The sequence below is a fragment of the Hibiscus syriacus genome, unplaced genomic scaffold (assembly GCF_006381635.1).
Source record: "Hibiscus syriacus cultivar Baekdansim isolate YM2019G1 unplaced genomic scaffold, ASM638163v2 tig00110187_pilon, whole genome shotgun sequence".
NCBI classification, from domain to species: domain Eukaryota; kingdom Viridiplantae; phylum Streptophyta; class Magnoliopsida; order Malvales; family Malvaceae; genus Hibiscus; species Hibiscus syriacus.
The window spans coordinates 1,951,122-1,966,064 of NW_024062618.1; the positions used below are offsets into that span (position 1 = coordinate 1,951,122).

The following is a 14,943-nucleotide window of genomic DNA, read 5'->3' on the forward strand; positions in this document are numbered from 1 at the left end:
AGGGTCATGGGATCCGAATCCGAGGAGTTCCGACCCGATCGGGTCGTTTTTTTAATTTGGGTCGGGTCGGATTTTTAAAGGTGATGTTCGGGTCGGATTTGAGTTTAGGGTGAAAATACTTGACCCGACTCAATCCCGAAAAAATAGTTTGACCTTATATATTTAGGAATAATTACAATAATACTTATATATATATTATTTTTAATTAAATTATTATTATTTTTGAATAAAAATAATATTTTTTATTATTTTGGCTCGGATCAAATCGAGTTCGGATTTTATCTTAAAATATCAGGTCGGGTTGGCCGAAACCCGACTCATGCTCATCTCTAGTAAGATGTCTGAAAGTGAGGTTTTGTCCACAATTATTATAGATATTAGGTTGTGTTATAATATTAAAACACAATGATTATTGATAAACAAATAAACGTTATCGAAAAAAAGAAAGAAAAAATATCAATATTTTCAAAGGAGAATTTTACTAATAAAAACTTAATTATTAATCTTGATATTTAGTATCTCCCTTGACTATAAATAAAAACTAAATAGAGTATAAATCTATTTTAAGAAAATTTTCTACTTTTAATCAAATTAAATTTCTTACTACCTCAAATTTATATATTAATTAATTTATATTACTTTAAGTTCAAGTTCAATTCTAAAAAGTTTGATTTTTATGGGACGATATATGAGTAAGTCTCGAAGATCATTTTATTTACTTTAGCCTTGAGAAAAAAAATATTTTTCATTCAACCCCATTCCGTAAATTTTAATAAAAAACTTGCCTCTCCGAATCCGAAAGAAAAAAATATATATGTATGATCCCATCCAACCGGTTTGGGTAATTTTTAACTACCAAAACCGGGTAACCCGGTGAAATTTTCCGTGGCTTAATTCTAATAACAAGAATTTTAGGGATTTTGGCTCCAGCTCTGTCGAGTGAAGTTTCTCCCTATGCTTCTCGAGGGCCGAGTCTAAAAAATTCAAGATCTTAAGATCCAAGACGAAACTCAAATGGTAAAGAAACAGTCAGCAGGAGGCGATATATCTTCAGCACAAGCAGTTTTACTTGGGGCTTTAGCTCCTGGTGTCAACGTCGGTTCAATTCTCTTCTCAATGATCTATTATACATGATATTTGCAGCCATTTTTATGTAGTTTGGATCTTTTTGTTGTTTGGATTTCAGGGTCCAACATGGAATACACTAAAATCAACGTTTCTGATGCTGGGTATTTGTCTTGCTGTTATGCTGGGTTTAGCTTTCTCCTCTTGTGACTCTTCTTTGGTTCTCCATGTTGCTTTCCTCGTTCTGATTGCTGTTGCCCTCTTCTTGCTTCTTAATTGGTACTATATCTTAATTCTTTGCTAAGTTTTGACCCAGTCATTATAAGATTTTCTAGCTTTTTACTAATTTTGGAGTTGCGTTATGTGTTATTCATGCTTTGATCATTGCGTGAAAGTTATGTTACTCAGATCCAGATTCATGAGTATGGTTAATTTTTTTTAAGGTTTTTCATGCATTTGAAAGATCCATGAAGATCGAATCTAGTATTCATGTGTCCGACACGGATGCTTCGAATAAAATATAACTATGAACAACATAGCTTGAAAGAAAACCAGGGGACTGTATGGTCATTAGACAAACTTTCTATGTTAGATCTGAGAGCATACTTGGAGAAACAGGGTTGTTGTACCTCCGTCAAACGTTCCCCGCGTGCAATATTTGTACCTGCATCTCAAAGCCTCTGGAGAACCTCTCCATTGGTAGTATTCTGGAAGAGCACCTCCAGATAAAGGACTTCGAATATCTAACATCCCTCGGGAAGCCGTAACTTGTTGACATGAACTCTGACAGGCCCACGTGACCTACATAAGCCAAATCTATCACCGGCTGACTATATCCACCTAGCTTGCTACACCAGCTCTAAGAGTCACGGTAAAACATCTCGATCAAAACAGAGAGAAGTGATGGAATCACCTCAACCTCATTCATCTCTTTTCTATAGACATAATGCTTTGACACTGGTCAATGGCCGATCCATCATCGATTGCGATTCTCTGCCCAAATTAGGAGGGTGAACCGTCTGTAGCCGTCATGACCCAATTGTTCCCATCAGCAAGTTTATAGTGTTTTGTCTTAAACACGATGAATATTGTAGCTTACAACATTTTGAGAGTTTATATTATTCTATATTAACTATGCCAACTTAGAGGAATTTTGAGTGTTTTGTCTTAAACATGATGAATATTGTAGCTTAAAACATTTATAATGCTCTCTGTCTCTTGTCATGTAATCTGTCATATTGGATTTCAGTTAGGGCTGAACCTGCAATTGCTCACACCATTACCTGTTATTTTAGAACATAACATGGTTTAGATAACAAGGATAGATTTGGGGCTCAAATTTAGTTTCGAAGATGTCGATTCTTGCATGCTTGTTCTGTTCTTTTCTCAGTTTTAGAACAATATAGTGGAGGGATGCAACCTGAAGTGATTTGTTTCTCTTTTGATGATCTTTATGCAAGTGAGTAATTACATATGCATGGGGATGGTGATTCGAAGCAGGGAAACTGAATCTCTAATCATTTTTTCTAGTTGGAATGTTGCTGATTGGATTACTTATGCAGGTTCCTTGAACAGACCGGTTTGGTTTCTGTCGAACATCAAATGCAAGAGATGGACTTAATACCGAAAGATCGTACGAGATAATCTGCAAGAATCAGTTTAACAGGATGAACTGATTTCCTTTTTCTTAACATTTGAATAGTTCAAATGAAGATGTCATCAAATACAATAAAAGGAAGAGGCTAAGAGGGTATATTTCTTTTTCTTTCCTGGGAAATCACATCGGAGATGTGTGATCGTTGGTCCCTCTTTGCTTCCTTCTCCTTATGTTTGCTCTTCCTGCGCTTTATGAAGCAGAAGCATGAGCACCATGGGAGCTGAAGCAAAAACTTCATATTTCATGTATCAATTATGGATGATTCATTTGCAAAAACTGAGATTCATATAGAACTCCATTCTTGAGTTCACTTAATGGTAATTTAAGATTATTCTTCTGTTCATTTCTGCCTTTGGTTGCCGTTACTTTTTCTCCATGTCATGGATAGGAATATTCCAGGGATTGTCTCAGGAAAGGCGGGTTAATATACGGTTAATATACGGCGTTACCGGATATATTAAAAGATATTTAATAAATTCGGTTTAGCGCTACCGGAAATGTTGACTAATAATAATGTAGTAGGTCTAAGTCATGAAGAAATATTAAAAAATTGTGCAACCGACAAACTTAACTTGTCGGTTCGTGTCGATCCAAATTAAAAATGTGTCGATCCAAAACGATATAACAGGTAAAACTATGACAAAACCGGTATTGAAATGATAAAACCGGTAAAGCGCTACCGGATACATTTAAAGTGTCGGTACTTTAATATAAGGATCGACACTTCGTGAATTTAAAAGAGAAGCAATTTTAAATCCTATAAAGTGTCGATACTTTTAAAAAATGTATCGATCCAAAACGATATACCATGTAAAAATATGATAAAACCGGTATCAAAATGATAAAATCGGTAAAACGTTACCAGATATATTGAAAGTGTCGATACTTTATATAAGGATCGACACTTTGTGAATTTAAAAGAGAAGCAGTTTTAGCGCCTATAATGTGTCGATACTTAAAAAAAATATATCGATCCACAACGATAACAAGTAAAATATGATAAAACCGGTACCAAAATGATAAACCTAAAACGATACCGGATATATTGAAAGTGTCGATACTTTCGTAAGTACGTGTAATAAATTATCGACACTTTCAAAGAAATAGGTAAATATCCTTTCGAAAGTATCGACACCTGACATAAAGTATCGACACTTTTGTATTTGTATCGATTAAATATAAATAACATATTCGATGAAAATATAAATGCCATATCTAAATATCCTCTGAAAATAGATAAAACGGACGAGTTTTTGAAATCGAAGCGTAATTGTTGCTGCATATCAGAAGGCGTTTCTAAAGCGAAGTTTGTTTGTTTGTTGCTGCAGTCGAATCGAAAAGTATGTTGTCGAAACCCTAGTTTTTAATTATTACAGTAATAGGAAATAGGGTTTTTATGTGTTGTTTGGGGTTTTAGAGTAAAGAAGCATTTGAGAAAGATTACAGGTAGAAAGTGATATTCAAGGTAAAATATAAATGCCAATACTTTTATTAAATATTATAGGTAAAAAATGATATTATAGGTTGTATAAATGTGCCGACACATTTTGTAGTGGCCATTCCAATTCTTTTGAAGAAAACCGTTTTACCACAAGAGTAGTTATCTATATTTGTATATTGAATAAAGTGTACGTAACAAGTATTTGATTTGATTTGCGTAAACTGATATATGAAGGAAAAATGGAGTCAATGGGTGGAAAAATTGTTGGTGGCGCAGATGACTTTGAAATTGAGGCCGAGACTCGAAAGCAACCAAAGGGTGGATATATGTACTTCTAGTAAGTATCAATGTATTTTTGTTATTATTGTTGAAATGGTAATTGGATTAAAGTATCGATAAACTTTAAATTGATTACAAATTTTAAATGTTGACAGTATGGCCGAATGCAAAAGGATGAAGGAAGATGGCACACAGAGCGGTTCGGTATGTAAAATGAAATTGACATTGAGTAGTATTTAGTGTTAATGTATTGATTAAGAAACGTTTATGTTTAATATTAGGTGACAAAGATGTGAGGTCCAAATGGATTCAATGAGTGATGCTGAAAAGGAACCTTACATCACACAGTCAAGGAATGATAGTAAAGAATACAAAGAACAGAGGAAAGCACATGAAAATAAAGTATTCATTAAACTTGTAAATACGTTGATACAAAATATATAAGAACTATACCATTATATATTGTTAAAAAATGTAGGAAGTGTCGACAAGATGCAGCATTAAAAGGGTGAATTCATTAATTAAACACCTTAAGGAGAAGGGCCAGTTGAATGTGCTGGGAGAAATAGGTTTTGGATCGTTGGTAGGAGTAAGGGATCGACCTATTCGAAGGGAATTGTGTCGATCCTTGATGGCGCAATTTGATGTCAAACAATGTATTGCTAAGTATGGTGATTTTTCATTTCCTCTCGGGATCCCATGTGCTGCAGCCGTATTGGGGGTAGAAAATGAAGGCAAAAGTGTTGTAGAAGTCTGTAAGAGTAAGGACTGGAAAGCACTTGGCTCCAAATATGGTTTGAAGCAGAAGGTGACATATGCTGAAATTGAAGAGGAAATAAAAAGTGGATCTTACGTTGGGGATGAGCTGAAGGCCAGAGTTCTATTATACCTTGTCGGTATCTTTCTTTGTCCAACGGGTCATACGTCAACGAACAAGGAACATATGAAGCTCATTTGCGATGAAGGCTTGAAGGTGAATTCAATTGGGCTGAATATCCATTTGAGATTGATTGAATCAATAATCACCTTTAAAAAGGGCAGCCATAGATACCTCAAAGGGTGCATAGCAATCTTAGAGGTAAATGAGTTGAAGAACTTTTTTGTGTTTTTATATAAAAATATAAATTTTATTATAAATGCAGGTTGCACTGTTCGATTTTTGGTCGGGCTGTGAGGTAGTGTCGGCTTATGAAAGAATCGGAGTGGCACGCATCCGTGCATGGGGGAAGGAAGAGGTGGTTAGAGTGATGGTGAAGTTGAAGTTGGATAGAGCGAAGAAGCAAGAAAGGGTAATAAATGTAATTAAATAATATTAAGAATATAATCAATGTTTTAATATTGTAATTTAATTTTGAAGGTTATTGGCAAGGATGTAGAGGAGGCAGTGGAGGCAGAGGAGAAGAAAGGAGAGATGGTTGTATTGGGGGATGACGGTGAGTGGGACGACGGTGAGGGAAAACATAGTAACTTCGACATTTTGATGTCTGAATTGGCTGATATCAAAAAAATCCAATTTGATATCATGCAAAGACAATCAAGAGTTGAAGAGAAACTTGATAGAGTCGAAGAGAAACTTGAGAGAGTCGAAGATACACTTGAGAGGCATAAGGGGGTAGTGGAAGGAAAAATAGATGGAGTGGTGAAAGAAGTAGAGGTGTTGAGGGGTGAAGTGGTGAAAGAAGTTGGGTGTTAAGGGGTGATATTAAGATGGACGGGTGAAAAATTTGAGGGAGTGGTGAAGGAGGTTGTGGAATTGAGGAGTGAACTTACGGGGGTGAATGGGGTGGTTGATAATACTTGGATGAAGGAGATCAATTGAAGGGTGAAATAAAAGATGAGAGCTATGTAGAAAAAAATACGATGAACTGAAAAAATATGAAGAAGAAAAGAGGGAGGAGGAAGAATAAGAGATGGAAGAAATGAGGAGGAAGGAAGTCGATGTCGTTTATACACCGAAGAGTGTTATAACAGCAGATTTGGATTCGGAATGTCCTGCACCCCAGAAGAAGAAGCAGAAGGTAAGTTGAATAAAATAAAAACTTAATTTGATTTTTATTATGTTGTTGTGATAAAAAATTGTATGCAAAATTGTAGGTTGAAAAAGCGGATATTCCAAGCGGAATTGATGACATTGAAGCTGCAATTTGTGATTATTTATGGAATAGTGAGTTAGAATCGAAGTAAGTGTATACGACGTTGCAACGTTGAAGCCTACGGAATGGGTTGGCGGTGTGGTAAGTAGAAAGTAGAAAATGTTAAAACTTATTGAATATGTTCTGATTGTGTAATTAATTTTGTTAGGTTATTGATTTGGTCGCCTGGACAGTATGCTACGATTCTCAGAAGTCACTCCGGAGGATTGGCTACCTTCCATACCACTTAGCGGTGAGTTAAATTAATAAATGGAGATAAGTAGTGTTATAGACGGTAAATTAATAATGTTTGTTGCGTAATTGCAGCAGCAGGCGTTGGATGCCAACAACAAAGAAAGTGTTGAGAGTATTGCTACCTTCTGGGGTCCCATATTGAATAACTATGTGAAATTCATCGACTGTGAGAAGGTAAGACACCATACCAATTGCAAATGATGTTTTCGGATATAGAATGTTGAATTTTGTCAAATTGGGTGTGAAATTTTGTTGCAGATCATGATCACAATAAACTACCATAATTCACATTGGTATCTGTTGGTGTTGGATATGGTAGATCGTGTTGCAACAATATATGATAGTATGTTTACAACTGAAGCAGCTAAACAGAGAGTGAAGGATGCTAAGAGATTGGTATGTATGTATGTATAAAAGGACATTATGTAAATTATAATGCATAATTTTTTTGGATCATAACTTCTTCTATTTTAATGCATATTAAAATATTAGATTTTTATAATAAGAAACGCATTTGGGTTGAATCCTGTGGATCTCTAGGAAAGTATCCCTTGAAAAATTTCAAATTTGTGGAGCATAAGAAGAATAAGCAATTGAATGGGTATGAGATGTTATCACAAATAGAAAGCTTAATTTATGCAGTATTCATCATAATTGACATGTGTGGTTTTCAAATTTTGTAACAGACATGATTGCGGCATGTATGTGATGATGTGGATGGAATCGATCGGTTCTACAGGGGCAACTGGTGATTTTGTAAGTGGAAAGAAAAATTCGTTTGTGGTAAAATTGTTAAAAGTCGTAGATTGAATGCTGTAGTTTACAATACTTAACGTTCTGACAATTTGAATATAGGTTGTTGAAGAGTGGGATCGATCGCGAATATTAAACGATCTCGTAAGCCACAATCAAAATCAACGAAGACAGGAGATAACAAAAGCTGCCATGATACATAAGAATAACAAAAGGATGCAATGATGTAATGTAGGGTTAATTTTGTATAAGATTTATAATTTTGTATACGATTTATAATTTTGTATGTGAATATAATTATGAATGAGATGAGAAAAGTTAGCAGTATGTTGTTGTACATGTTTCTTATACACATTAAGGGTCATGTTGATACTTACGATATATGGAGATTGTTGTCTGTATTATACCAAATGTCATCATAATTGTCATCATGTGCGAGAATGAATGGCCATTCCATATATATTGAGGGTATGTACAATAACTACAAAATTCACTTTAAAGTAAAAGGCAAATTTACAATATGGTAAACAGGATGCAACCATAAAGTGTCGATCCATATATAAAAAGTGTCGATCCCATAAACATCGAAACCCAAAAGTATAATGTAATAGGTAATTTTTCAATCTAATCGGTACAAGTATACCGGTTTTATGAGAGAATAGGTCTAAATAATGTATCGACACTTTTGTAGTTTGTGTCGATATTTTTGGTCCAGAATGAATGGCAAACAGGGTGCAACCATAAAGTGTCGATCCATATATAAAGAGTGTCGATCCGATAAACATCGAAACCCAAAAGTATAATGTAATAGGTAATTTTTCAATCTAATCGATACAAGTATACCGGTTTTATGAGAGAATATGTCTAAATAATGTATCGACACTTTTGTAGTTTGTGTCGATATTTTTGGTCCAGAATGAATGGCAAACAGGGTGTAATAATAAAGTGTCGATTCATATATAAAAAGTGTCGATCCCATAAACATCGAAACCCATAAGTATAATGTAATAGGTAATTTTTCAATCTAACCGGTACAAGTATACCGATTTTATGAGAGAATAGGTCTAAATAATGTGTCGATACTTTTGTAGTTTGTGTCGATATTTTTGGTCCAGAATGAATGGCAAACAGGGTGCAACAATAAAGTGTCGATCCATATATAAAAAGTGTCGATCCGATAAACATCGAAACCCATAAGTATAATGTAATAGGTAATTTTTCAATCTAACCGGTACAAGTATACCGATTTTATGAGAGAATAGGTCTAAATAATGTTTCAACACTTTTTTAGTTTGTGTTGATATTTTTGGTCCAGAATGAATGGCAAACAGGGTGCAACAATAAAGTGTCGATCCATATATAAAAAGTGTCGATCCCATAAACATCGAAACCCATAAGTATAATGTAATAGGTAATTTTTCAATCTAACCGGTACAAGTATATCGGTTTTATGAGAGAATAGGTCTAAATAATGTGTCGACACTTTTGTAGTTTGTGTCAATATTTTTGGTCCAGAATGAATGGCAAACAGGGTGCAACAATAAAGTGTCGATCCATATAAAAAGTGTCGATCCGATAAATATCGAAACCCATAAGTATAATGTAATAGGTAATTTTTCAATCTAACCGGTACAAGTATACCTGTTTTATGAGAGAATAGGTCTAAATAATGTTTCGACACTTTTGTAGTTTGTGTCGATATTTTTGGTCCAGAATGAATGGCAAACAGGGTGCAACAATAAACTGTCAATCCATATATAAAAAGTGTCGATCCCATAAACATCGAAACCCATAAGTATAATGTAATAGGTAATTTTTCAATCTAACCGGTACAAGTATACTGGTTTTATGAGAGAATAGGTCTAAATAATGTGTCGACACTTTTATAGTTTGTGTCGATATTTTTGGTCCAGATTGAATGGCAAATAGGGTGCAACCATAAAGTGTCGATCCATATATAAAAAGTGTCGATCCCATAAACATCTAAACCCATAAGTATAATGTATTAGGTAATTTTTCAATCTAACCAGTACAAGTATACCGGTTTTATGAGAGAATAGGTCTAAATAATGTATCGACACTGTTTAATGTTTTGTCGATACTAATTTAAATATCAAGTGTTTTTCCACCGTTCATTATATATAGTACTCTAAAATCGAAAAACCCTAAACATAAAGGCAAGCAGACAGAAGATAACTCTTCCTCTCCGAAGAATACTAGCGTTATCATAACAGTGACGATCATATATTCAGGTAAATTTATCGATATTTTATGGGTTTGTTTGATTTCTATATTGGAGTTTTTTTCCTGAATGTGTTTGTGTTCCATTGTAATAGCATCCAACCAAAATGGCTCCAAAACGTCAGCGTCAGAAGTGCGGTCTTTCTCAAAGCTCTTCTCAACCCAATTCTTCTCAACCACAACCTCCTTCTGAAACAAATGATTCTTCTGAGGAAATCAGGTCCTTCGAAACTCTGAACTTTAGATCCGATATGGAGAAACAAAGATGGCAGACGAGTTTTAAAGTAAGGAAGATTCGTCCCAAACGTGTTATTGACCTGGGTTTCTTGTTTGATGATAAATATGCATTTGGTTTTAAATCCACATTTACATCTTGGGGTTGGCTTGAATTCCTTGGTGTAGAACCAAGATATTATCCCAACCTAGTTAGAGTCTTCTACAACAATGCTTCCTTACAGCACGAGCCTAATAAGACTAATATAATAGGAATTAATACACATGTCATGGGGAAGGATATATATATATATCTCCGGAAACTATTACGGAGGGTTTAGGTGTAGCGAATAAAGGGGATTCAGATGAAAATGGTGTAGATTGGTCTACAATTAAACGGGTTGCTAGAAATAGCCCAATTCACCTCGATGTAGAGTCGAGAGTGTTTCACAAAATGCTCACATGGTATATCCGCCCTAGTGGGGGAAAACATTCAACGCTTCGAGACAGCGATTATTGGTGGATAACAAAGTATAAATCCAAATCCAAAACGGCTCCAAACATTGCAAAACTCATATTTAATACAATTGTATATATGGTCACAAAAGGAGCAACAATTTCAACTACACTACCATATGGATGTGTCATCACTCATCTGTTGAAGAAGAAGGAAGTTGATTTTTCGCATGACGCCCCTGTTCGATTAACCCGCAAGATTGTTATGGTATTTATTAAAAAAGCGGGATATGATTTTATTGAAAAACTCGGTTAGAAGCGTGTCAAGGAGGTCAGATTAGATCAAGAGAGGGAGGAAATGGACCCCGTTAGCCATGAAGAATAGCAACCAAGTGGAGACGCAATGATGGAAGAAGCTCCAGTTGCAGAGGATGTCACAATTAAGACCGTGATGGAATACATGGTCAATTTTCGGGAGCATATTGATTCCATTGTGAGTGAAATGCGATCCGATATTTCATCATTGCAACATGAAGTCTCCATGTTGCGTGACGAATTACGTCAACGACATCAAACGAGTTAGGTAATTCATTATTTATCTTTCTAAACATTTACACGTTCTGAACTGTATTTTATTTTCTTTTAACAGATGTGGACAACCAAGCGGTCAATGAAGATGAAGCTGACGATGAAGATGACGACGACGACGACGACGATGATGATGATGATCCAAACAAGTATATCGTGTCTGCAACGCCGCCTTCAAGAAAACTTTTAATTTTTGATCTCAATGGTGTCCTTGCCTACATCCCAAGACGGCCTGCAGGTTTTAATTCTATTCTTTTGTATCCATTATTTTAACATATAAGCGTAGAACTTTAATCTCATTTTCTTCATGTTGTAGATGTTGTCCTCATAACAGGATTATTTGAATTTATGCAATTTTGTGTCGACAATTTTGTTGTTGCCCTTTGGTCTTCAAAGCTGAGGTTAGAACATGTTTGGAGCAATTGAATTACTGTAGTCAAAATCATTAATATATATTTGAATGTTAACATTCAAACTTGATTACAATCTCAGGCATAACGTCGACCATGTACTTGAGAAACTACCTTTATTTTCTGAGCATTTTCTATTCGTGTGGGTAAGATGAATGTCATTACAGTTTGCTGACTTTTCGTTGTCTATGATTCCTACATATTTATGTTCGACTGTTTGTGAACAGGATCAAGCAAAATGCAAAACATACAATACTGTAAAGATCTCAATGATGTTTGGAACGCGTGTCCAGATTTTAACGAGCTAAATACACTTTTGGTCGATGATTCAGCGGAAAAAATGATTTATAATCCGGTAAGTTGCATTTATGCAATATGTTTTTCCAGTTGAACACGTGTTGAGACATTGATTATTTTAACAACTTATGTGTTTATATAGAAATACAATTACATATGTCCACATACCTTTGACGCTGCTTCCCATTCGAACGACAATGCTCTAGGTATGACACAAATTTATTCATGCTTATGCGAATTTAGTTTATTGTTAGTAAAATTGCACCTCATTAGTTTGATAATTGAAATTATTTATGTATGTCCTCAGAAAAAGGCGTAAACATACGAGAGTATTTGGAAAATTTGTTGAAGGCCTCTAATGTTCCGGACTTCGTTAGAAATAACCCTTTTTCATCGGATTAATTTCGTTTGTCGGTACATTATTTGAACATTCTTGTGTATGTATATTTTGGTGTGATTATACTGTGTGAATATTTTCATTAATTATTCCATATTTGCTTCTCTGTATACATATACATTTGAAGATTGTTGAAATATCAATACTAGTTATTAATGTATTTTACATCTGCTTGCAAATGTATCAAAACACATTACTATATCATTGTTTTCCATGATATCGACAACAAAGTTTTCATACTTTTTAATATTGTGTCGGTACTTTATGTCCAGAATGGAAGAAAAATGTGTCGATACCTTGTCAAAAAGTGTCGACATTTACACATCGGAACCCAGAATTATAATGTAATAGATAATTTTGTAATATAACCGGTATAAATATACCGGTTTTATGAGCGAATAGGTCTACAACCTATATCGACACTTTTTAATATTGTGTCGGTACTTTATATCCAGAATGGAATAAAAATGTGTCGATACCTTGTCAAAAAGTGTCGACATTTACACATCGGAACCAGAATTATAATGTAATAGATAATTTTGTAATATAACTGGTATAAATATACCGGTTTTATGAGCGAATAGGTCTACAACCTATATCGACACTTTTTAATTTTGTCGGTACTTATGTCCAGAATTATAATGTACTAGATAATTTTGTAATATAACCGGTATAAGTATACCGGTTTTATTGGCGAATAGGTCTACAACCTATATCGACACTTTTTAATATTGTGTCGGTACTTTATGTCCAGAATGGAAGAAAAATGTGTCGATACATTGTCAAAAAGTGTCGACATTTACACATCGGAACCCAGAATTATAATGTAATATATAATTTTGTAATATAACCGGTATAAATATATTGGTTTTATGAGCGAATAGGTCTACAACCTATATCGACACTTTTTAATATTGTGTCGCTAATTTTAAGTAACGCGGTTTTTCTTCCTTCATTTAAAATATTTATATGTACATGTTTCTTATACACAATAGGAGTCATGTTGATACTTACGATATATGGAGATCGTTGTCATTCCATTCCGTCTTCAAAAAAATCAGTTGATGTAGGGTGTGTGCTTGTACTCAAACTGAGCTTGACTTGAGGACATATTAGTTTGTTATGTCCCTCACCGTTGCAGTACCCACATCGCCTAATTTTCTTCTCGACCTTGTTCTTGGCACTTCTTTTCGCTTGCGTTGTTTTCGTTGAGGGTTCACGAAGGGTCACGAACGTTGTTTACTACATGCTCTGGTTGACTGAATCATTCAAACCAAACGAGTTTTCTAATCTTCTATTAGTTTTTTCATCTCATCTCTTGCGGTTTTGAAAGACTCGTCTGTCTTTGATGCAATGTAGTATAACCTACTTGACGTTGAACGTAGAGCAGTGAACCTTGCCATTTGCATCACTTCTGGAGACACATTCAAATCAACATAACTGGGTGCAGAAGCCTTCGCATCATTAGTCCACCTACTTTGAATCAAAGTCCCGGGCAAATATGTGTAGTCCAAGTGCTTCAAAATGTGAAGTTGATGGCGATACGAAAGTCCAACGGTCTCGAATTTTTTGCAGGAGCAAATTAGAGTTTTCGTACGAGAATCAAAACTAATTTCAAATTTCCTATTTTTTCTGCGTACTTTGACAAAATATAATGTTGACATTCATCTGATAAGGACTTAATCTCTGCCTCAATCCGGTATAATGTCTCCCGTATAAGTTCATCTTGGAACACACGAAAAGATTCGCGGGTAAAAATCGCAGAGGCATGGCTTTCAAGGTCGACCAGTTTGTGATCTGGAAGGGCTTCGTATGGGAACTTAAGTAATCCGCTTTCAACTCGTTCTTTCAACTCGTTCATACGCATTCTACTAATTCCATCTTCAATTGCACGAACAACATCTAAATATGTCTTCTTGTGTTTCAGTACAATAGCTAGTGAAGCATTCATAGACTCGCACCTTTGTGTTGAGCAAATATTGGCAAAGAAATGACCGGTTAGATATGCTTGTGCCCATAAGTGTCGTGTATTTCCCTTCTCAATCACCCATGGATGCTTTTGGACGTTGAATTCTGAAACAACCGAACGCCATTGAATATCAAATTCCTTGGTTGTCCACCAGGAAGCCATGCATTTTGAGAATGCTGCTGTAAACTTTGGGTCACCAATGTTAGCTTGTGCATTGCGAGAAAGATGCCAAGAACATAATCCGTGCTTAGCATAAGGGATAACAGATTTGATAGCCCTCTGCATTGCCCTATCCCCATCGGTGACAACTGAAATAGGTGATTTATTCATCATGACTTCTAAAAAAATTTTGTAGCACCCACTCGAAAGATTGAGACGTCTCGTCAGCGATTATGGCAGTGGCAAACACAATTATGTTATGGTGATGATTGACACCAACAATAGGCATAATTGGTCGACCATACAAATTATCTTTGTACGTTGTGTCGAACGCAATTACATCACCGAAGCATGTGTAATCCGATCTCGATGTAGAATCCGACTAAATAAGATTATACAATGCCCCCGATTCGTCTACCGAGTATGTCATAAAAAACCCGAGATCATCATGTTTCTTATAATCAAAGTAGGCAATAAGCGCATTCACATCCCCATCGACGATTTCCTTTGCTTTACCTCTTTGAAGTGCATTGTAGAGGTCTTTATGTGTAAATCCAACATTATGATAGCCCCATGCATGCTGCGTTAAAATAGTTCATTACTTGTGACGTGCCAACACCGACCTCTTTCA

General features: G+C 35.2%; 1 protein-coding gene across 1 annotated transcript; it reads left to right on the forward strand.

Moving 5' to 3' along the window:
• The first annotated feature begins 916 nt into the window (after positions 1 to 916).
• On the forward strand, positions 917 to 3,030 carry LOC120217443. The gene is made up of 3 exons (XM_039214532.1): positions 917 to 1,095; positions 1,187 to 1,344; positions 2,628 to 3,030. Exons 1-3 carry the CDS (start codon positions 1,015 to 1,017, stop codon positions 2,707 to 2,709), a joined length of 321 nt encoding a protein of 106 aa, XP_039070463.1. The 5' UTR covers positions 917 to 1,014; the 3' UTR covers positions 2,710 to 3,030.
• Positions 3,031 to 14,943: the final 11,913 nt, after the last annotated feature.